Source organism: Tiliqua scincoides, chromosome 8 (assembly GCF_035046505.1).
Source record: "Tiliqua scincoides isolate rTilSci1 chromosome 8, rTilSci1.hap2, whole genome shotgun sequence".
Lineage (NCBI taxonomy): Eukaryota > Metazoa > Chordata > Lepidosauria > Squamata > Scincidae > Tiliqua > Tiliqua scincoides.
In genome coordinates, this window is record NC_089828.1 from 49,231,562 (window position 1) to 49,256,274 (window position 24,713).

A 24,713-nucleotide genomic window follows, 5' to 3' on the forward strand; every position below is an offset into this window, starting at 1 on the left:
TAAGCCTCATTGATTTCAATGGAACTTACTTCTGAGTAAGCCTGCATACGATTGTACTGTAAGGAACTACTGTACGGAACTAGCAGTAAAGGGGAAGAACCCTGCAAAAAAAATTTTCTCCCCACCTCTTGCATTTCCAGTTGAGCTCCCTTGCTCAGAACTGGAACATAAAAGACCGTTAATATTGTCTTAAGACGTTGTTTTGTGTTTTGTCACCTCAGGTCTGTGCGAGTCGACTAGTCCCTGCTACAGGTTGTCTTACCCTGAAGCTGTTGCCAGTGTGTGGAGCCTGCCCCACACCCGCCCCCTGCCAAATCACGGCCTTTACCTGCGTCTTCCAGTGTTTCCCGTGCGACCCATCCTGTGGGAGCGCCTCGTGGGCCACCCCCGAGTTCACACAGCATTCGGTGGCTCCAATGGTGAAGATGACAAGGTCCAAGACATTCCAGGCTTACCTGCCTTCGTGCCACAGAACCTACAGCTGCATCCACTGCAGAGCCCACCTTGCCAACCATGACGAACTCATTTCCAAGGTACGTGGCCTGCAGTGGACTTTGTTTCAAAGTTTGGGAATTCTGGTTTCCCTGGATGATGCCTAGAGCCCTCTGGTAGGTTCTCCACATGTGTTAACAAGTCAAGAGTGCTTCACTTTTGATCAGTGACAGCAGGGCCACCCGTGCTCACACCAGCGATTTTCACCCTTTTTCTTCTTGCAGCACACTGACCTCTATGGTCTTCCCCTCTTGTAATACCACTTCCGGCTTCCAGGAGATTCTTCTGGATTGTGGGGCTCTGTTTCTAGGGCATCTGTCAGTAGTAACAAATTGAGTGACCCTCCTCCTCTGCTGGCAAGGAAACAGAGCTGCAGTGCCTAAGAAACAGAGCCACAGAACCAGAAGAGTTTTTCTGCAATTTTCAACCGCTGTAACCCAAACCCTTTCACGGCATACTGGTTGAAAATTGCTGGCTCACACCAAGGTTTGCTGCTCCAGCCCCATTCCTAAATTGTTAGACACTTGCTGAAGCCTCTGCTTCTTTCATCCTCATCCTAATTTATTCAGACCCAGCCTGTCCTGTTTTAAAAACTCAGGTGTTGGTTCCTTGGATTAAAGATAACAAGATGAAGCCATAATAGTTCCTAAATAGTTAAAAATGAACCTTGGGTGTGACATGATAGGCTGTGCATAGCGCAGTTCCTTGGCTTCCATGTACATGCATGTGGCTGGTCTGTCCGTGGGGTGAACGGAGGTTGTTTCATCAGGCAGCAGTATATGGCAGGGACGAGGGCTGTGTTGTCGCCACTGCCTGGCTGCTTTTACTCTTTCTGCTGGATTTAAACAGGAAGGCGCAGATGAAGCAGAGAAGAGTGATGGGGAGACATTCTAGCCTACCACTCTCCTCTTCTCCCTGTCCTTTTCTGCTTCATCCCTGTCTTCCTGTTTACTAACAGCATAAACCTTCCAGTTCCTCATCCTGTGCTCCCTAGATTTGGACAGGAAGAAGGGGATAGAGCAGAAAAGGAAGGATGAAGCAGAAAAAGAAATGGAGGAGAGTGGTAGGCTAGAAGGTCTCCCTACTACTATCTCCTCCTTCCTGTTTAAATCTAGGGAGCACAGCATGAGGGTCTGGAAGAGAGTGGCATGGAGACTCAGTCAAAGGCAGCTATCTATGAGACCACTGACAGCCCCATGTGAAAGCAGGATATATGTATCTTGTATAAATGTCTCTCTTAAGGCTGCTGAGGCTCCAGTTGCATGGGACAGTCTTGCTTGGGAGAGGCTTGAACTGTAACAGTGGCAGCCAAGCCAGTTAGAATGCCCTCTTTGTGGGACATAAGAATGCTGCCTAATAACCCTTTATGTGGCCTGCCAGACCCTCACCAGTCTTCTTGTGTTTGCAGTCTGGGCAATCACAAAATCGAAGGCTTATTTAGCCCCCACTGAACCCCCATGCATGGCTGATGGGCTGGTTCAGCTTGGGAGACAAGTAGAGCTCTGACTCTTCAGCTTTGTCTTTTGTCTTCTCCATCCCATCACCCTTCTAAAAACTGATGCTGCAGCTCTTCCCATGCCTAAGTACCTTCTTCAAAGGGAAATGGGGTCCTTAATCAGCACTTGCTATTTCAAGGAGGGAAATCAATCGCCAAAGCTTTTAGCCAGGTCCCCAAATCCATTCTGAGGAGTGAGTGCCTGGAAATTATGGCATGTGGGATATTTTTTGCTGGTTCATTGGGCTGTTTGTCTCTGGCAGATGCGAGGGTGAAAGTTTCTTTTTTGTTTTAACTGCATTCTGTCTGATCTGTAAGAAGACTTAAGTTGCGGTTTTTGCAGTCTGGCCAAGAAAGTTCTTAGGAGCCTGAGAACAACAGACTGTCAGGCAGCAGCTGGAGGTTTTTTTCCTTTTGTGGGTTCTCCTGGTATCGTTTTTGCAAGAACGTTTAATGCAGTGGCTATGTACGATTAAGGCTCGTGCAGTGACTTCAGTTCTTCTGTGCAAATACTTGGAATTACTATTTTGGGATCAGTTGGAACTCAAACCCAGAACTCCCAAGTTCATGAACTGATGTCCTTCATACAAAGACCTGAGACTGCAGAGGAAATTGTATTGTCAATTCTTGTATGTTCTTATGTTCTGATGACAATACATATTAAGTCCTGCTAGATCAAGCCAAAGGCCCATCAAGTCCAGCATTCTGGTTCCCACAGTGGCCCACCAATTGCCTCTGTTCGTTTTGGTTGCTCTCTTTTATGGCTCGGTAATATCTCTCTTCAGATATGATGGATTCATGCAAAATTGTGAGTATGCAGTATTCCAAAAATGGCTGCACCATATGTTTGTATGGGGGCATTATTATGGAATTTATGTTCTCCACAGTTGCTGTGCACTGGATTGGCATTTTCATTGCACTATCCACCATGATCCTGAGAGCTTTACTGGTCCGTCACCGGTGGCTCTAATCTCTTCAGTGCTTTTCTGAAATTGAGATATTTTGTTCCAGTGTGCATCACTTTACATTCACAATGAACTGTTTTTGATTGCCCTTTTTTTCTGGTATGGAGAGATCCTTTGGGAGCTCTTCACAATCTGCTTTGGTTTTACCACCGTGCATAGTTTACGGCAGCGGTGCCCAAACCCCGGCCCTGGGGCAACTTGCAGCCCTTAAGGACTCCCAATCCGGCCCTCAAGGGGACCGCAGTCTCCAATGAGCCTCTGGCCCTCCAGAGACTTGCTGGAGCCCACGCTGGCCTGATGCAACTGCTCTCAGCATGATGGCCAACTGTTCGACTTCTCGCATGAGCTATGGGATGAGGGCTCCCTCCACTGCTTGCTGTTCCACATCTGTGATGCAGCAGCAGCAGCAAAGGAAAGGCTGGCCCTGCTTTGTGCAAGGCCTTTTATAGGCCTTGAGCTATTGCAAGACCATTCATTCATTCATTCATTCATTCATTCATATAAGTTCCATCTCTAATATGTTCATTTATGTAAATTTATTCAAATTTGAAATGTAAATTCTTTTTTTTCCTGGCCCCTGACGCAATGTCAGAGAGATGATGTGGCCCTCCTGCCAAAAAGTTTGGACTCCCCTGGTTTAGGGGCATCTGCAAACTTTGCCTTCTCTCTGTTTCCCCCTAACTTCAGGTCATTGCTGGACAAGTTAAAGCAGCAGTTTCAGTATAAATCCTTTGGGGCAGTGGTTCTCAAACTTCCCAGGAGATTTACTCCCGGGGTAAGTCTTTGCGGGGGCAGGGGCAGCAAAGCGATCCCTGGGATCGCGCCCCTGCGGGGGGATGGGGGGCTATATTTTCATAAACCATACATGCTCCAGGGTTCAGGGGGTGCGGGGAGCCCAGCGCAGCACTTGTGGGGCTCTTCGCAGCTTGTAAACAGTGAAAGTTCCAAGCGCGATTAAACCGGAAGTGGAATTTCTGGTTTCGTCACACTTGGAACTTCCACTGTTTACAAGCCATGGAGAGCCCCACAAGTGCTGCGCTGGGCTCCCTGCACCCCCTGAACCCTGGAGCATGTATGGTTTGTGAAAATATAGCCCCCCCTCCCCCTGCAGGAGCGTGATCCTGGGGATCGCTTTGCTGCTTCCCCCCTTAAAGGGAACAGGGCAGCTTTACACAAGCAGTTTGAGAACCACTGCTTTGGGGACTTTTCCTTCATTGTGAAACTCACTCATTTATTCTTACTATTTGCTACCTCTTTTTTTAACCTGTTACCTGTCTTAGTTTTCTTAAGAGCCTTTGTTCAGATTAAAAGCTTTTTGGGAGTCCAGGTGTGCAATGTCAACTACATTGCCTCTAGCCTTTGCTGCACTAGATTCTCTGTAACCCTGAGTGCTAGAGACTTGTGGTTTCTGAAACGAAACTGAAGGTTCTCAGGATCAACCTGCAGAGTTGATTAGATTCTGCATTCAGTGGTATGAAAGAGGTGGGGGTGTAGCATCTTTCCACCGGATAAGAGTTGCCTTGTGGCTTTGTAGTTGAGAAAAAAGGCAACTAAAGAAGGTGGTGGGATGAACATGACAGAGGTTTATAAAATTGTCATGGAGATACATTTTTCTCCCTCTCCCTCATCATTTGAACCAGGGATCATCCAGTAAAACTGGTTGTCAGGAGATTCAGGACAGAGGAAAGGAAGGACTTCTTCACAATTTATATATGAATTTCACTGCCCCAAGAGGTGTTTATGGCCACTAGTGTAGATTAAAGGGGTATAAGACAAATTCATGGAAGAGGAGCTGTCTATGCCTGAACCTCCTAGGTTCAAAGGCAGCATGTCAGTGACTATCAGCCACCGGACAGGGACCTCAAGGAAGGTCTAATGCCTTCTGTTTGTGGCCTTCCCAGAGACATCTGCTTGGAGACTGTGCAAAAAGGATACTGGACTTGATGGACCCACTTTGATCTGATCCAACAGGGGTGCTCTTGCATTGTTACTGTAGCAGTACAGATTTTTAGATTCCCCCTATCTGTCGGTGAACTGAATGGGTTTTGGAGCGAAACTGGTCTTTTGTTTCTAGAATCCAATATTTCCAGGTGCATTGTTGAGTTCCTCTTTGTTTACAAAAAGGGCATGATTCCAAGGATGAAGTCTCACCTCAACAAACCAGTGATCTGCCTAAAAACCTTTTTGTTTCAGTGCTAAAGAAAAGGGCAATCCGCACGTGAACAGCCGTACTTTCTGCTGCAGTGAATAGTTCCTTCAAACATATATGCCCTACATTATGGACCAGAGCTTCTGGGGCCCTGAACAAGAGAGCATTTTGCTTTACAGTTAAATGTTGCAGCAGACATGAGCGCTGTCTTAACAATAATCTGCTTTTTTACCCTGGATGCCACTGTTGGTTTTGTTTTTCTTTCCAAAAAGAAGCAATAATCCAACAGCAATGCACTTGATTATGGAAATATTTAGGGAATGCTTTGCTGGCCTCCTACACGCTCTTTCCCCCCCCCCCATTCCAATGGGCTATCCTGGTCCAAGTACCCAGACAGTGCAAAATTCTTTCATGTTGGCTTGGAGATTCTGTAGGAGTTTCAGCTGTGCCCCCTTGAAATTTTCACTGCAGCTCTCTTAGGAGTCATTCTTGGTAAGGGACATCTGCCAATGTCCCAGAGCCAAGGAATTAGGACAGTAAAGCCCATATCTCCGCTGTGAGAAATTGATTTAAAGGGCCTGGAACATACCTACCTACTGAGGAGGCTGCCTCTTTGTGTCTCTGCATGACTCACTGCTCTGGTCTTGCCTGCTTTTGGTAGACTGAGAGCAGGTGTGATGAATGCCCTATTTATACTCCCCATTTTTCTGTATATTAAGACAGACACTCCAGAAGCTCCTGTGCAGGTTCAGCAGCCTGAAAAGCTGCTGGAAGCATTCTTTGCAAGCAGCCTTTGTATTTTTTTGTTTGGAAACTCCAGTATTCGCAAACACATGCTGTTAGTGTATTCATCTTCTTTCCAGTCTGGAAAGGACTGACATGCACTTAGCGACTGGGCAACCAAACCTGTCTATCTAGGTCAGGGAGGTGGGATGGAGTGACCAGATGGGTTCCAGTCCTCCTATTGGGTACCTTGATGACATCATCAAAACCATGTTTTGTATTTCCCAGTCCCCTGGAAGTCTTGGTTGTTTTCTGCCAATCATCCAAGTGATCCATACTTTGGGAGGTCAGGAAGGAGCACCCACTTGCTCACTTGCAAGTACAATGTCTGGGGATTCCTTGAGCAGTTGTAAGTAGCTTAAGCTTGGAACTGTCTGGCTTAAAAAATCTGATTGCGATCAGGAGCTTTTTGTTGCTTTGTCTGCTAGGTGATGCCAGCAAGCATGCAAACTACCTTTAAAGCAGTGACCTATGAGGGGAGGGAATTGTATGGGTTGTGTCTTTTGAGTAGCATGCCAGCATTACCTGCTGGGCCTTCCTGGTTACTACATCAATTTAGTGAAAACTTTTCTTTTTGCATTCTGACTGGTGGCGTAGCTGGAGGGGGGTGGAGCAGCCAGTTTGGCGAGGAGGCTCAGCGGGACGGGCATGCAACCCCTCCCTTTGGAGCCATTCCTGGCGGAGGGAGCAAAATGGAGCCGTACGGGAATGCCATTCTGCCAGGAATGGCTCCGAAGGGATGGGCCGCTTGCCTGCCCCACTGAGCCTCCCCGCCAGACTGGCTGCTCCGCCTACCCTCCAGCTACGCCACTGATTCTGACCAAGCTCAGGTTTTACATTGGCCTGATTGTACTTTTACTACCCACCTTTTCCCATTTTGTTAATTCCCTTTTCTTTTTGACTTTTAATAGTTACACTTTGACTCTTGGTCTGCTTGCTCCATGCTTGGGTAATTCAGAGGATTGTAATGTCTCTAAGTACCCCTGGGATCTCTCTTTGGAGGGTTATTTTTTTGAGACAGCCCCCCCCCCACCTGTTATCTGTAGCCTGGGATGGTGACAGTGAATGCAAACTACCAAGGTTTTTTTTTCTTCCCTCTTCAGATGCTGGTCCAATAAAGGGAAAGCAGGGATGGATGTGTACTCACTAACCACTAGGTGCTACTCCTCTTACTTAGCTGGCAGTCTCCCAGGAGTCACTTTCCTTGACAGCAGATAATTCTGTCTCCTCTTTGCACTTGGTGTCATTCAGTGAACCATTTACTTCTGATATTGAGATGCAGCAAAACTCTCTGAGGAGACTGTCCATTTTGTGCCTGCATGAGTCACTGTTCTTGCCTGGCCTTCTTTCAGTCAACTTCTACTGGACAAGGAGTTTGCTGTCTCTCTCTGCACCAAGAGTCCTTGGATAATCCTGATGCAGTAAAATAAGCTGCCCTTGGAAGAATGGCAATTCATGCCGAGACACAGGGTGGCAGGTTCTCCTCGAGGTGCCTCATTTTTACTTGTGTGCTAATGCAGTGTACTTGCGGTGTACTTGCAGTGTAAGACTGATGAGTTCCTCCATTAATTAAGAAGTGTGTTTCAGTTACCAGAAGTTTGGGAAAATGTGGAGGGGAACAGAGTGACTAGAGCCTTCTCCACCGTTCCCTTTCCTCTCTGCTCCCCCTTGCCATCTCATTCTCTGGAGTGGGAAGAGTAGACACCGGCATATCAACAGGTAAAGAGGTATGCAGTATTTGGCATACCACCTTGGGTGCCAGGGGAACTGATGATCCAGGCTCTTGTGCCACCTGCCAGGACTGCAGGGTGCTGCACCCCCCACGAGTCCTGCTCCCCACCATCCAGGGGCCTTCAGAGAGCCAGGGAACCGCTGCCTCCCTGGCCCTCTGAAGACCTCATGAGGCCTCTAGAAGGCCAAAAATCGCCTCAGAAGGTATCAGAGGGTCAGGAAAGCAGCATGTGGCCTCCCTGGCTCCTAGACCTCCAGATGGGGATGGGAGGTGAGGAAGGTAGCACAACCCCAGAAACATCTTTTTCATGTAGTTCTATGCTGTTCAGATAATCCTTTGCTTGAGGATTATATTTAGACATAAATAAAATGTTGGGGGTTTGTTTTGCACTTATTATTCTGTACTTTGCCAAGACCACAAATCTTGGCTTTTGTTGCAAAGCAAAACAGTTTACTTGCTAAAGTGTATTGGTGGGGGGGGGGTGTAAAGTTGCATGATGTCTGTATAGTTTGATTTTTTGTGTGTTTGCCCGTCTTGCTGGGCTGAACTGCTATTCTTTTCTAATCTTCCCAAAGCAGAAATGTTTGTGTTTTCGAGGCTGCCTTCTGAAGACGGAAAGCTCCCTGTAAGAAGAGTCTTATATAAAAATAATTAAAATTTCTATAAAACTCTTTTGGGTGCTCAGAACTTGTCCTGTATATTGTGTCAATAAGACCTGCAACAACACTGTAAGATATGGACAGAATTTTTATCTCTGTACTGCAAATAGGGGTTGTGGGGTTGAACTCTTTCCACCAGCCCTGATCCAGATTCCCCCCCCCCCTCCAATGTGGAAATATCCCTCTTGCTGGGAAATTGTGTGTGCCCCCCATAGCTGCTATCTAGATCAGGACATGTTGGAATAAACAAAACTCTCTGTCACATCATTGTCCCAATCCTGTTCACATCCCAGCTTAAATAAGAGGGCCACTGTGAAGCACATATTATGTTAAATGTGTTCCTGGGTAGCTTATTTAATGGTGATCTAGTGAGTCCATGACTACAGTAATGTTTGAATCGGGAACCTCCTATCTTGTATTCTTAAACTGCAATCCTGTGCAAACTTTCTTGTACAGAATGGGACTTACTTCTGAGTAAACTTGCAGAAGTTTGCCCTGTCAGTCACTATGCTACATACACTCTGGGCCTAATCCTATCCATCTTTCCAGGAACGAAAGTTCCCTTACCTTGAAGAGGCCTTCAGTGTCGTCACCCCCCACCGCAGGATGCAGCCCATGCTCTGTTGGCATGGTTACTTTGGCACTGGAAAGTTGGATAGGATTGGGCCCACAGTCTGTTTTGTTTTTCCTTAAATACTTTTTATATATTTTGGCTTTTTACATTACACCATCAACTACTCAGAATGAAACCATTTATAATAATTTAGAAATACTGTTACAATCTTACCTGAAACCTGTTACAATCTTACCCATTTTCTTGTCGCTCTTTGTTTTGAAATCTAAGTGTAAGAAGGTTTAGAAAGAATAAATACTGAGCTTTTTACTTCTGGGCATTTTCAGTATCCTCAAGAGATGGCAAGACCTAGAGTCACACCCTATCACACCCTAGAGCAGCCATTTTCAACCACTGTGCTGTGGCACACTGGTGTGCTGTGGGAGTTTGGGGGAGGGTCATTTATTAGTAAGGCCACTGGGAGATGTGAGCCCCCCACCAACAGCATGGTGTGCCTTGTAATTTATCAAAAAACTGATGGTGTGCCTTGACCATTTTAGTATCTTATCAGTGTGCCATGAGATGAAAAAGGTTGAAAAACACTGCCCTAGAGTCATACCCTATCAGGAACCAGGACTGAGCTCATTCCCTTCTTTCTTTGCTTCCAGTGCTCCCAATTACAGAAGCTGGGGTCCAAAGAACTGCTTTAGGTGTTTCTGTACACAGAAATGTCTCTTCCACCTCAGCTTCCTTTGGGGTGCACCCCTTACTAGAACAAAAGAATCCCAAACTGAATCCAGCAGGAGGTGGCCAAAAGTAGACCACTTCCCACCGTGGGGGAGGAGGATTGAGGAGTCAGGCCTCTGGACTGGCTGTCCATGATATCACAGTGGGTGTTCTTATGCCTGTCTGCCCACTGCCACTGCTTTTCTGCTTCCTGGATTGAAAAAAGAAAATGGATATAGAGCAGAAGAGGAAATCTGGAGGAGAAGGGAACTTGAGACGCTCTAGCTCAGCACTCTCCTCTCTTCCGCTCTTCCTTTTCTTTCCAATTCGAGGAGAGGTAAGGAAGGTGTGGGGAGGTCTTGGGCCAACCCTAGTAGGCCTGTGCTCCTACATGATACCTCAGCTTCGTACACTACAGCCAAAACCACAATAAGGTTGTGTGTATATATACACCACCATGTGCATTAGAGCAGTGAAACTGCTTAGTTTTAATCCAGAATACATTTTCCAATGTTAGCCATAGGTTAGCCATAATGGAGCCGAGAGAATAGAATCTTACTCTGTCAAAGGGCACAGCTGTAACAGTACATTTTTTTTCAGGAAAAGTCAAAAGGTAGTTTGAGGGAGACACCACTGCTTATACTGTACACACTTTGTCTTGACCTACAGCTGTGTCTGTAGCTGAGCTCGTTCTTGAAATAAAACATTCTGGTACCTGTCATCCTGGAACTGATCTCTCTCTGTTTTAGGAGCAAGACTTAAAACTGATTTGATGAGGGAGAGAGGGGACATCTCAGCTGTTTGGGGTGGGTTCAGTGGCAAAGATCATTGGCATCCTTTAGTCTCGGAAGACTAGGGTATCACGCTCTGAATGGTGGTTCTGGAACAGAGTGTCCTCTCCAGTGTGCGAAGCCTGGGTAAAGTAGATATGGAGGATGGACTATTACCATGCAGCAAATCCCCCCTCTCCATGTGGCTAAAATGGTCCAATGGAAAGGCAGAAGCCAATACGATTGGTTCCAGTGGCGTCGCAATTGCCAGAACGTGACTGTGTTCAGCCACAAACTGCCTCAGGGACTCCGGCTCCGGATTTTGCCTCAAGGTTGACTCCTGAAGCCTTTTCCATAACTGGATGTAGCCACAAGGCAGTGGAGGTTTGGGATCAGAGTTTTCCTTCTCTCAGATGAGCTGCCTTCCCAGGCTAACGAGTCCCATCTATCCGGTAATGGCAAAGAGCCCAACACAAAAAGCTATCTATTCACCATAGGGAACTAAAACCAGAAATGCAGTTGGAGTGCAGCTGAGATACAAGCAGCCAGGGAAAGGCTCAGGTAGGTAAATCACTTCCAGTGTGTTGCAGATTGTGAGGACTTCACAAATTAAACTGTTACTCATTGCCTACATCATACCATGTTAGGAGGAGGAGGAGGAGGAAGCTCCTGAACAAAAACCACTCCTGGGTTCCTGGCTTCCCAACCAAGCAGAAGCAGTGCAATTGATTTTAAAAAAACTGCAATAAATGTGCATCTAGGAAGAGTCTTCCCCATTATCTGACAAGTTGACATGCTAACACAGCGATTTTCAAGCACTGTGCCATGGCACATTGATGTGCCATGTATGGTCCACAGGTGTGCCACAGGAATTTGGGGGAAGTTCATTTATTAGTAGAGCCAATGGGGTTATGAGCCCCCCACTGGCAGCATGGTGTGCCTTGGCAATTATCAAATACCTGATGGTGTGCCTTGACAATTTTAGTGCCTCGTCAGTGTGCCCTGAGATAATAAAGGTTGAAAATCGCTGTGTTAACATGATGGCTGATTAATGGCAAACTGAGGGCATTTTTCCCCAAATTGATTAGCGTGATGGGGTAAAAAACCAGCAAAGCTGCAGAGTGGAATTGTGGATGGGCAGTGCAGACTATGTGCAACTGAAACTACAAGGAATGTCATGGGCGAGGAACATAGTGAAAGCATCCACCCCTTTTTGTACCATGTGCATGGTACTCCCATGTGCATGGTTGAGGCATAGCAGAGCTTGACATGCTTACTAGTGGGGGCACCCAATCCTCCTCCCCCCCCCCCTGAAGCCACCAAGGTAAGAAAGCATAATCCCCTACCATGGGGATGGAGCTTTACAGCTGCTCATCTGGGAGCCTGTCTTTCACAGTCCGTGCTGGATACAGATAGACTGTACAGTATTTGTTAATACTATATATCACAAACAAATGTATTCTGCACATGCTTAGAGCACTTGTTTATTGCGAACAGGTTCTAGGGTTAAGGCCTGGCTGAAATTAAGACCACATTCACAAAAACATAGCTCATAGCATGATGCAAAATGATTTCTGGAATGTATCACTTCTGTACATGTAGACAATTAGCATGTTGGGGAGAAGTGCTGCAGCCAAGTCCTCTCCCAGACATGCTAGATTTCTACATGTAAGGTCCTCTTCTTTTCAAATGTGCGTCCTCCCTCTCCTCCTGCAGTCTGAAGTTGTACAATTCATGAACGGGGTTACCATGTCATAAATTTGTTTGCTTTGTGGGGTGTTGGCATGAAGTGGAACTTGATTGCGTGGCTTTTATGGCAGGGGGGAGAAGTGGAGCCCTAGGATTTCTGACAGTTGCCTCAAGATCTGGGATCAGTGGGGGGGGGGAGTATGAAAAGCAACCCACAATGATTGAACTGGCTTCCTGAGGAAAAAGATTGTCAGTGTTTGGAAGTAGAGGAATAAGTAGGACAATGGAGCCCCGAAAGCATTCTTTCAGCAGGCGCTAGAGTTATATTTTTGACCCAAATCTCAGCTCTGTCCAGCTGCTGATTATCTCATTGGCTCTGCATTCCTGGAGTGCATAAAATGGAAGCAAATTAGAAGCATGATGCTACATATAAAATAGCTTTCAATCCTCTTCCTTCAAAGCCAGGGCCACAAAAAGTGAATCTGAAAGAAACTGTTCCTGTGCCAAGCATTTCTTGTGGACTAGAACCTTTTTGTAGAGATGACAAACAGCTAGCCAGCAAAACTTCACTGCAGGTCTCAGTTTTGGATTGTACTGTTTTAAAAAGTCTTTTTGTTTGTACAGTAATTGAACTACATCAGGAAAAATGGGAAGCAGATCCCAGGGATGCATGCATGCAGCCTAACTGGGGTTGCTGAAAACTGAAAGTGGAAAAAAGGCTGTATGTTATGGTTGGGATGGTAAGGGTTTTGTGTGAAGATAGTGTTGCAGCATAATAAGTAGGAATTTGAGAAGTTCAAGAAGAAGAATTCAAAGGTTACGCCAGCCTTGAGTATGCTAATTTTGGGCCATGACTACCACAACCTTCTCTGTGGCCTTTCCTTGCCTTACCTGTGTCCAGACCTCTGTCCCCCAAAATAGTCCATTGGTTTTGTCATTCAGACTATGAATGATAAATTGCTACACTGGCTTATCATTCAGTCCCATGTCCTGACAAAGGCTCCTTCTCTTTGCTGCATGGCCTTACTCAGCTCTTATCATCCTGTTTTTATCTCTCAATTTGTTTCTGCCCATGAACTTTGCTTCTCCAGCTATACCACCCTGAGGGTCTGCAGCCTTTCCAAGGGCTTATCCTTTTCCCATTCTCCTGTTCTGTTCCTGTGTCCGGAACAGCCTCCCAGGGCATCTCTATGTACTGCCATATATTAGCTTGCAAAGTTTAACAGTGTAGCTATTGTCTATCTGATGGTGGCTTTCTAGGGTTTTTGAGAGGGGTCTTTCGCAACACTGGGGATGCTACCTGGGGTTGTCTGCATACAAAGCAGCTGTTCTACCACTGAACTATGGTTACCTCCCACTCTTCTTTTAGAAAGGGGGCCATGAAGGCAGGTTGGGCGAAAGGATACTGGGCCTTGTCTTCTGCTCTCAGCATCTCTCTGCCTAGCAAAAGTGCTTTTATAGCAGTTTGAACCCTGTGAATCAGTGGTCAGGCAGTGGAGGAGGTGATGGCAGTGGTGGAGGTAAGAGGGCCTGCAACCCTGTTCTGATTGGGCCTCCAGAAAGAGAGCATTGGGAACAGAATCACAGGGACTCCCTCCTTCCTCCCACACCCCACTGCCATGAATGGCTCATGGCATCAGTGCTGGAGGCAGAGGTGGGTTATTGCTGCTTTGATCCTCTTCCTACTTACTGTCCTTTCAAGGGCACCTTCCCCAGGTGCTGCACCCAGGCACATGACTGCCCCTCAGTCTCTGCTGTAGTTATGGAGGAGGCACCAGCAGCTTCATGCCCCCAGTTCCATCTCCTGTGGAGGCTCTCCTTGAATAGGAGCATCCACAGTAGAAGGAATGGGGGGGGATGCGAAACTGCTGCAGTGAGCACTCCTTCTCTGGAGAAAACTCAGAAGTGATGTCACGATGTCATGTGATGTCACTACCCAGGTACTGAGACAGTGCATTATGGCTCTGAAGTTGGGCCCTCCAAGGTACAAGGCCCAATTCACCCTACCCTAGGCATGGCACTGGTTGTGAAAGTATTGTGGGGTTGGGAAGATCTATTTGTGGTGCTTAGAGCTCCTTAGAGGAAAATGGGAGGGTCCTTTTATAGGGAGCTTTCATATTTTAAAATGTCAATGTTGTTCGGTCATTTTCTCTGTTTACAATTTTGCCTTTTCTCGTATTTTTTTCCCTGCTCTCTTGATCTGTTTCTTTTTGTTGTCTTGTTTTAATGAACGTAAAATATCTTCTTTATTTTTTTTTCTTCTCTAAAAGTTTGCAAAATCCATAAATATTTTGTGCCTAGTTTCCGTGAAGGGGGGTATGTGGAAATTTCAAGAGTCTGATGGAGAGCCAGAAGTGGTGGGATGGGGACTGTGAAAAACAGTTTAAAAATAGATCTGAATCATTTGATCTGACCTGAGGGGGATCAACAGCTCTCTATTTGACCTTCCAGATCTGAAATCTGTTAAGTGTTTCTATGGCAATTGAGTCCCTCTGCAGTGTGCTAATCAAAGATGGTCTTTTTTAGCTGGCTGCAAATCCTACTGTGATGTGAGGGAAAATAGCTGTGAATGAATTAGTCTCCTGTCTCTTGCTTAGATTCATCTCTCGTTTTATGGCATCTAACATTCTACAGCACAGAGACCCAGGCAAGAAATTGTTTCTGAGAGCTATAAGAAAGGACAGATTTTGTTTAAAGACTGAGTCTGTGGGCGGCAAATTAATTCATAACTGTGTTGTGCACATGGATGACCAGTGCTTCTTATTTATAATGTGAACAGTTGGTGTAGCATAGTGGGTAAGAGAATGAGCTGGGAAGCCCCTGATCTAAACTTTCCTTCAATCACAGGTGGGTCAAGCATTTCCCAGTATCCTCCTCCTCCCCCCCCCCCACTCATAATATGGGGAATGAAACTGATTGTACTTAGCCACTGCCTTGGTCTTTTGTGGCGAGTCAGAATTTCTCCAGGTGACCAGGTTTGCAAGTGTGTTTGTTTACACTATAAGATAAGAGGTGCTGAGTTTAGTTTGCACAAACAGCAATGGAGTGAGGGAGGAGTTTTTTTAAAAACAGAAAATGGAGCAAAGGGAAAGGGTTAACATCCCCGCATGCCGTAGTCATGACCAGAACCAGGACTGACAGCTACTACATTTTGTTCAGAAACTCCTAAGTGCACTTTATTAGAATGCCTTTAAAATAACATGTAGTTTGGCCCAAAGGTAATTATTTTTTTAAGTCACTGATGTACAATAAATAATGAACATAAGCTTGTACAGCTATGCAGGGGATTACAAATGCTGACGGACACTTGGGGGCTACCTTCGTACAGAACTGAGATTATAATGTAGGTGCATCTCAGGCCAGACGCAGAAGGAACTGATGGTTATGTTGAGAATTCATGGTGGTTCCCTTTTTGGTACCAGTAGAGAAAATGTTCCTGGTCCTTTTTCTTTCTTTGAGCTATTTTTTTTTAAACACACCCACACCCACATCTTTAGGTCAGAAGCTGTTGTTTTCCATAGCCAGGCTTCCTATGTCCTGTTTTTAAACATACTTTGCAAGGCGTATTTAGGCTCTTTGCACGGCACGGAAACTTTCCTTGTCATAACTTTTAATGCAAACCAAATGCCTCTTTGAAGGCATCAGAGCTGGAAGGAGAGAGGGAGTCTACGGACGGCTTTTCACTCTATGAAAGCCCAGATGGGGAGAATCTCGAAAACTGGGGTTGCTGCTGCTGAGTCACTTTGTTGTTGTAGGCAAGCTATGTGATTGGCTAGAGAGAACTCAAAGGTGTCTCACCACTGGTGTGGTGGCCCATATGAGAACTGGCTGTGAATGATGCTTGTGAACACCATTTGCGGAGAGCAGGTGATGTTCTGATCTAATGGCAAGGGCTCCTGGGTTTCTTTTTAGGTTTGCAGTGGTTTTCAAAAATGGATCAAGAATCTTGCTATGTGAATTATGATGGAAGAACTGGAAATATTGTTTTTTTTCCCTTTTTTTTTCCGAGAAACACTGCCCAGTGCTAGTGAAGCACAGACTTTGACCTTCTTTCCTCCCTCCCTAGCCCAGATAATATTTCATTTTCTCCCGTCTGTTTCCTTGATGCATTCTCTGATTTACATATTGTAACAATATACATTTCCTTGAAAGTTCTTGCTGAGACCAGGCTGTTTAAAGCAGAGGTGGACAGAAGTTGAATCAGGATCTAACTGCAGATCTCCACTAACTTGTTCCCCTTCACGGCCTATTATATTCCTTTCATTTGCCCTCCTGGATTTCCTATGATGTTGCTGCAGCCAATTGATTTTTTCTATTGGGTTTTTAAAATTTGGTTATTGTAAATTGTTTTGAAAGGTGGAATGTCAGTATTTGAAAATTCAGAATAAGGATGAATAAGCAAGGTTTTCTGACTCCCTTTTAGTTAAAAGTAATAACCACAAAAAGTCCCCCCTCCAAAGATCGCTGAAGGAAGCAAGCTTGGAGAAAAACCAGGAGTGGGTTTTTGTGTGGAAGGACTATAAAGTCAGTTTTGGGACTGAAAACAAATGTATGGGTTGGGCATCTGCTCAAAGGCACCCTATACTCAATTCTATGTCTGTCCCCCAAGCTACATTTTTTAACCTTGGGATTTGGGGAATAAAACCAAAGTAGATCCTACAGGCTTGAAATTTGCCCATTCCTGCTTTAAAGGACTGGCTCCTCTAATATGATCCTGCCCTCACTCTTTGGTGGAAGAGTATCTTTGGCGGAAGACCTACTCCCTGTCCTACTGCCAGTAGAGGCACATTTTGTGGGATTGGCCTTCTCAGTTGTGGCACCCAGATCAAGGATCGCTTAACTGCTTCATGGTGCAGTCATTCCATGAAGCTGATGCTTTGATGCCAAATGAAAATTATGTTGTTCCAGTGTGACTTTGACATGTATAACAAGTGCATTTTGCTCTCCTGAGTTAAGGGTGACACTGTGCTGCAGCTGGACCTACTGCATTGTATTTTTTAAAGTCTAATATTCTTAGATTTTTATTTTCTTTTTTGCTTCTAACTTGGTTTGGTGATCATGCCTGCGGGGAACAGAAAGCTGGGACTGAAATATATATATTGATAAAATAAGAATGCAGTACTCCTAATTGATGCAGCCACTCACCCTATGGCTGGCTCCAGGGAGTGTCTGGTTCCACAGAATGGTGGAGTTAAGCCACCAATCCAAAGCATTGCTATTTTTGCTTGGAGCACCTAAGGTGATCAGGGATAGGGTAAGGAAATTCCCAGTTTGTAGTCCAAGCTTCTTCTTCTTTAAGCGCCCCCCCCCCCCATATTGTGCCCGAGTGCTCCGAAGATCCTGGATTCATCACTGCCAGTGATATTGGAGACTGTGTATAGTTTAGTGGCTGTATCAAATTTTTGTGGGCAGCGTAGCTTTTTTACAAAACCAACTTTGTTGATTTTGTTGTTGTTGCTTGCCTTGCAGTCTTTCCAAGGAAGCCAAGGCCGGGCATACCTCTTCAATTCAGTGTGAGTGTCTCTTTTATTTTGCTTTTTGTAAAATATCACTGCAGCATTACAACTCCCTCTCTCATATAAATACACACCCACACACAGGTAAATACATACATACAGGACTCTGTATTGAAATGGGCATCAGACGAATTCATGAAGTGCAAGTCTCACTGGTGTCAGTTAACCAGTATAATTAAGTGGAACCTGCTGGCCTAAGGATAAGCAATAGGAGTGGGATGTTTTCTTTACATTCTGTTGTAGATTCCCTAGAAACACCTGGCTAGCCACTGGATGCAGAATATTGAACTAGTTAAATGTTTGGTCTGGTCCAACAGAACTTCTCTTATGAATTTTGAAAACTGGATACATTATTGATGTAAGCTCATTGACACATTTTTACACTATTTTGCATAATTCTGCTAGTTGGAGGTGGGAAGTGGCAAATGCAGGACACTGAACATTTTCTGCCTCTTGATAGAAATCCTGCTTATTTGCCTCCCCCCCCCCCAAATTAGGCATTCTGAGGAAACAGAACCCCTGAACTTGAGGAATGAGGCAGGTGAATTTGAGAAGACTGATTCAGGGGAATGAATTTCAGCAGTGCAGCCCCTGGAAACCCCTACTTCAGAACCTCCTATACAGGGGGTACCCCAGAGTTCAACCCAGCCATGCCTCTATCTTCCTTTTCCAAATCTGAAGACTCTCTTGAGGAGCAAGCAAGGAAACCATATTCTGCTCCATGTCACCATAGTTGTCAACTGCAGAATCTGGTGAGGACCACTTAAACAACAGCTCACGTCTCAGCGGAAGAGGCAGAAGTGGCTACCCTCTATTCTTTAATTAGTTATTTAAACTTTCAGTCTGCTTCACACCTCTGCTGGAACAACATCCAAGCCTGCCTTTCTTGTTGTGCCTGGCCTAGCCTTGGAGCCGTCCATGGTCCTGACCACCTATATGTTCTGGCTTCTGGGTCCATGCTTGGTCTGTGATCTGGGCTCCCTGTCCTACTGGCACTCCTCTGACTGCACTTGGAACAGGGTCCCCTCATGCTTCCAGCTGAAGCCTGTCATTGCAACTTTACATGCTAGAAACTTGAAATTAAAAAATTAAAGAATAAAGTCGCGCTTCTCTGAATGCTGAATAACATCCCAGTGCCAGTTTTCCTGCTTGTTCAGCATGAATTTGGAATGCACACAACCCTTCAAGATAGATAAAGCAGTGAAATTTTATATTTAATATTTTTAGATATCACCATGTAGGTCAGTGGTCTCTAAACTGGAGACCTCTGTGTGCTGCAAACAGCCTCCCCAGTGTAACCGGAGCTTACTGTTCTGCCGGGGGAGCCATTGTTGCTTCCGATTTCCACCACCCCCCATGTTCACTCTGCCCTGCCACGTCTGCCAGGAAATCCTGGTGCAGAGCCTGCTGGGGCATCAGAACATGGAAGCAGCGGGGTGGAGCAAACATGGGGGGGTATTGGTGACGACAATGGCAGCCTTCCCTGTGTAACAGTAAGCTCCATTCACTTGGGGGGGAGGCAGGGTGTTGGATCTGGTCCACGGTCTGCAGTTTGGAGCACCCTGATGTAGATTAAGATGGCTGGGGCTGTTGTCAGACTTGGGTTGCAATTCTATGCCCTTTTACCTGGAAATAAGTGCCCACTGTTCAGTTGGACTTCCTGAGTCTGCGTGCGTAGAATTTCCCTGTTGAAGTATCAAATCACTAAGTTTGAAAGCCAACATCTGGTGCACATGTAGTTCAAAATATTCTGAATATTTAGAAGCAGGTGCTTTCTCCCCTCATTTAGAGAGTGTAAGGTGGTGGGGCTAATTCTGGGACTACATTTCAGTGATTGTACTGCATGAATCCTCCTGGCTTATCTGGACACGCTTAATGGGAGCACATGCTTACACCGAGCCACCATAACATATAAATAGTGAAATCTCTCAGGATTTGCCAATACAGCTCGTGCTGTATCAGAAAGATGTTTTCCAGCTTTTGAGATTCTGAGAAATGTCCATTGCCAAGAATGGAGTGCACCTGACTTGCATGTTTCAGCCACTTGCATGAGCGCACACTTGGGTACATATGGGAGGGGGCTCCAAGGCTGGGCCAAGCCCCTGATTGGCACCTGAGGTGCTACACGGTGCTTTGCCACACCAAATGCTGTTCAGCAGCACAGGCACACCCCCTCCACCTTATCTGGCAGTGAACACATTATCACACTGCGAGAGCCCAATTTTCACACAGGCTGCCATTTTGGCAGTGGTGCTTCTTCCAAGGTGTCACTTCTCAGCTCAGCAGCTGAGAGGTGCTCTGTGAAGAGGTGCCTTGGCAGAAGTGGTGCTGCTGAAAGGGCAGCCTGTGTGAAAATTGGGCTGTCCCATCACTTCAGCAGCATCTTCCGCTCTCACCTCTCTTGATCTGATGCTTACCTTGGTTACCTTCTAAAGCCTCCTTCCATCTCTCCTTCCCAGAGCCTTGGCAGAAGCAGCACTGGGAAAGCCCAATTATCACATGGGCCGGATAAAGAGTTTCCACAGGCTGTATCCAGCCCTCAGGCCTCATGTTTCACACTCCTGGTCTAGTCCACCTCTCCCCTTCACTTTCTCATCTGCTCTGTTCCACTTTTCTTCATTTCAAAATCCAAGGACTGGGAATAGAAGGAGAAGCGGTGTCAGCGGCTGATATATCAACTAGCCAAGGCTGCAATCCTGTCTACATTTACTTGGGAGCAAGCCACATTGACCTTTCTGGGGCTTCTGAGTAAACACATAGGATTGTGTTGTAAGCCTATTTCATGAACAGGCAGGCTCTGGAGGGCTTGTATGATACGATCTAAGGTGGTCTTTGAAGAAATTTAAAGCAAAATATTCCCACACCCAGTCCCAAAGAAACAAGCCTCAAAACACAATTCTTTGGTACAATCACTGTTCATTTTGATAGAGAGAGAGAGAGAGAGAGATTAGAAAGAAAGAAAGAAAGAAAGAAAGAAAGAAAGAAAGAAAGAAAGAAAGAACCTTTATTGGCATATAACAAACACAGCAAAGAGAACAACAGTAGTGAGTACAAGCCTATGATACATCACAACTGAATAAATCAGGTCTATTTGTCCCATATAAAACATAGTGGCCTAACATATAAAATATACTCGATAACCTCTCTTGGGTCTACTTGCCACCATCAGCTACGGATAGCCTGCCACCCTCTTGGTGATAGGACTGAACACATCATTCAGCTGTTACGGCTTATCACTACCATCAAGAATTTTGAAAACTTTTTCAACTCTGAGGGTGAGCAATTCTTTAATAATAGCTTAATTTTTTCCATATCTGGAAGGCCCACCTTATTAACCAGGATGGGCATCTTATTTCTTATGATCTTTCACAGGGCATATACATTCTCCAGTTATCTAGCACATCCAAAAGAAACCATGGTTTCAAAAGAAACCCAAGAACTGTTCACTCATTATGTTTTGCACACGTGCAGGTGTCTAGATATGTGCACATGTTCTGATGTGAATAGCTGCACGTGCATTAATTTAAAAAAAATGAATGCAGGAGTTAGGCCCTTCAAATAGAGGGCACAAGCTGTGGATACTACTGCAGGTATGTTGAGCATAATATGTTCAGTGGAACACGTGTATAAATCTGCAGTCTGTGTACACAAATTGTACATGTGTAATGTGTGAATAGCTCTACAGTGCCCTGATATTTAAATATTTGTGTCCATGTGTGTTAATGTGTTAGCTGCATGAAGCATGGGTGCTTCCCATAACAATTGTAATGTGAAGCTTCCCGCTCCCCCAAGTGCCATACTGGTGCATCAGACAAATCCAAAGGGGGGAGAGAGAGAGATGCTTTGGAGTGTGCGATGCAACAAAGAGTCGGTTTGTGACAAGAACAGGAATGTGATGCTCCAGTGAGATTGGCACAAGAATGCAGTCATGGAATTAAGTCGTCTTTCCCCCCTTGGCTTGCAGAGTTAACGTGGGCTGTGGTCCTGCAGAAGAGCGAGTTTTGCTTACGGGGTTGCATGCGGTAGCTGACATTTACTGTGAAAATTGCAAAACCACGCTGGGCTGGAAATATGTGAGTATCTATCTCTTTTTTTGTCTTCTCTGTTCTTGTTCTTTCTCCTTTTTGTGTGATGCTTTCTGTATGGTCATTGGTGATGGAACTGCATTTTCTCACCATCTTTTGTGATCTGAGTGCTGGGAATATATGACCATACCAGAGGTACTCTGTTTAGAAAATATTTCTGGATCCCCCATTACAAATGAGCAACAGCTGCAGAACAAAATGACGTAACAATTATTTTGAGGGAGTGCTTTATAGACTTTCAATTTTCAAAGGATCTTTACCATATTGCTTGATCTGCTAAGGAGTTGTTGGCAACCTTCAGTCTCGAAAGACTATGGTATTGCGCTCTGAAAGGTGGTTCTGGAACAGCGTCTAGTGTGGCTGAAAAGACCAATTCGGGAGTGACAATCCCTTCCACACTGGGAGCAAGTGCAGTCTGTCCCTGGTCTGTCTCCCTGGCTATGGGCCTTCCTTCTTTGCCTCTTTGCCTCAGACTGTTGGCCAAGTGTCTCTTCAAACTGGGAAAGGCCATGCTGCACAGCCTGCCTCCAAGCGGGCCGCTCAGAGGCCAGGGTTTCCCACTTGTTGAGGTCCACTCCTAAGGCCTTCAGATCCCTCTTGCAGATGTCCTTGTATCGCAGCTGTGGTCTACCTGTAGGGCGCTTTCTTTGCACGAGTTCTCCATAGAGGAGATCCTTTGAGATCCGGCCATCATCCATTCTCATGACATGACCGAGCCAATGCAGGCGTCTCTGTTTCAGCAGTGAATACATGCTAGGGATTCCAGCACGTTCCAGGACTGTGTTGTTTGGAACTTTGTCCTGCCAGGTGATGCCGAGGATGCATCGGAGGCAGCGCATGTGGAAAGCGTTCAGTTTCCTCTCCTGTTGTGAGCAAAGAGTCCATGACTCTGCTAAGGAAACCTGGGGTATTACCTGTGGGATGCTTGCACTTTGTAGTAGACTGTGGGGCATGTTCTAGATCGCCAATCAATTCATACTGAGCCTGGCCTATTGGACCTCATTGATGCCCCATGTGAACTGTGGATGTACCCAGCATGCCTTGCAGGTACACATTACAAGGGAAGTTGGGTAGTGGTGGGCAAGGTTTCTGTCTAACCATAAATCACTCAACCCTTTCTCTCCTGCTGCCCCTATACCTGGAACTACCTTCGAGAACACCTCATTCACGCCATCTCTCTTACTTTGTTGAAATTCCTCCTCACAACCTACCTTTTCTGTGAAATCTGTTTTTTTGCCCATGTAATGCCCAAGGTTACCTTTCTGTCTTAGCAAGACCTGGCTCTGGGTTAGGTGATTGGCAAACTTTCGGATAAGTTAACTGAGAGCAAACCTTAGCCTTAGGGTTTGAATAAGTCTATGAACTTGATCCTACTGCAAAAGAACACTTTGGGATTCACACTAGAAAGACCATAAAACCTTGAATAGTCCAGGATGCCCGGTTATGGAAATGTCCAGGGCAGCGAATGGATGAGAGAGATAATTGAGTTACCTTTTGTTTGTAAACCATCAGAGATGAGAGGGGATATGTGCGTATGAGCACTGAACAAGGGCAGGCATGGCTTAAGAATCTGTTGGTGGTAAAAGCCAGGCTAATCGGCACACTCCCATTCCCCCTTTATTTGGCTACCCGGTAGGCATAGCGGAAATGGAAAAGGTGCAAAAGAGAGCGACTAAGATGATTACTGAGCTGGGGCACCTTCCTTATGAGGAAAGGCTACGGCGTTTGGGCCTCTTCAGCCTAGAAAAGAGGTGCCTGAGGGGGGACATGATTGAGACATACAAAATTATGTAGGGGATGGACAGAGTGGATAGGGAGATGCTCTTTACACTCTCACATAACACCAGAACCAGGGGACATCCACTAAAATTGAGTGTTGGGAGAGTTAGAACAGACAAAAGAAAATATTTCTTTACTCAGCATGCGGTTGGTCTGTGGAACTCCTTGCCACAGGATGTAGTGATGGCGTCTGGCCTGGACACCTTTATAAGGGGATTGGACAAGTTTCTGGAGGAAAAATCCATTACGGGTTACAAGCCATGATGTGTATGTGCAACCTCCTGATTTTAGAAATGGGTTATGTCAGAATGCCAGATGCAAGGGAGGGCACCAGGATCAGGTCTCTTGTTATCTGGTGTGCTCCCTGGGGCATTTGGTGGGCTGCTGTGAGATACAGGAAGCTGGACTAGATGGGCCTATGGCCTGATCCAGTGGGGCTGTTCTTATGGTATTAAGTTGAAGAGTTACTAAGTTGTAGAACTTCTTAAGAAGGATAATGTGTAAATAACTGTGTGGACTAACCAATCAACTATCTGTGTACACAGCACACAGATTGAATATGCCTACAATGTAATAAATGAATAGTGCTTGAATTGTTTTAATCTGTTGGATGTGTATCTTAAAAACAGAAACACTCCCCTTTCTGATGCCATCATTTTAAAATGCTTTAAAAAAAGTGCAAACAGCATTATGTACACCAGTGAACATCTGCATTATTGAAATAGCACATAAAAGTGAACATTTTCATTGAATATTGTGTTCTGATAAGAAACCCCTTTTCTTTCTTTCTTTGTTTAGGAACATGCATTTGAAAGCAGTCAAAAGTATAAAGAAGGCAAGTATATCATTGAATTAGCTCACATGATCAAGGATAACGGCTGGGATTGAAAAGCAGAGAGAGAGAGAGGCATGCCTGCAGACCAAGAGAGAATGCTATCCAAACTGAACATTTAACTCCAAGAATGAGAGAGTGACTGAAAAAAAACGCTTGGTTCCATGCATTGTGGGGTGGGGGGCTTTGTTGTCGTCACTTTGAGACGCGTCCTCGCACCCTTTGTCCATCTATATCGGTGACCGGCCTTGATACTTCTGTCTCTTTGCTTTGTATCTGTTTGTGAGTCAACTCCTGGTTCTCTTCTCTTTCTCTCTCTCTCTTTCTCTCTGTGTTCTGGCATTGGTTAAAAAAACAAAGAAGGAATGAGCCCCAATGCCTGTAAACTATTTCACAACCGATGATGTCTCGGTACAAACTGAAGGTTGGCTTTTGATGGGGTGTTTTTTAACTGAGGGGCCCGGCGTATGGGAAGGAGATCTGCATTT

At 45.5% G+C, this 24,713-nt stretch overlaps 1 protein-coding gene across 1 annotated transcript; it reads left to right on the plus strand.

Moving 5' to 3' along the window:
• Positions 1-332: 332 nt before the first annotated feature.
• On the plus strand, positions 333-24,713 carry YPEL2 (yippee like 2). Its single transcript, XM_066636187.1, has 4 exons — positions 333-533; positions 17,483-17,526; positions 21,494-21,602; positions 24,192-24,713. Exons 1-4 carry the CDS (start codon positions 417-419, stop codon positions 24,279-24,281), a joined length of 360 nt encoding a protein of 119 aa, XP_066492284.1. The 5' UTR covers positions 333-416; the 3' UTR covers positions 24,282-24,713.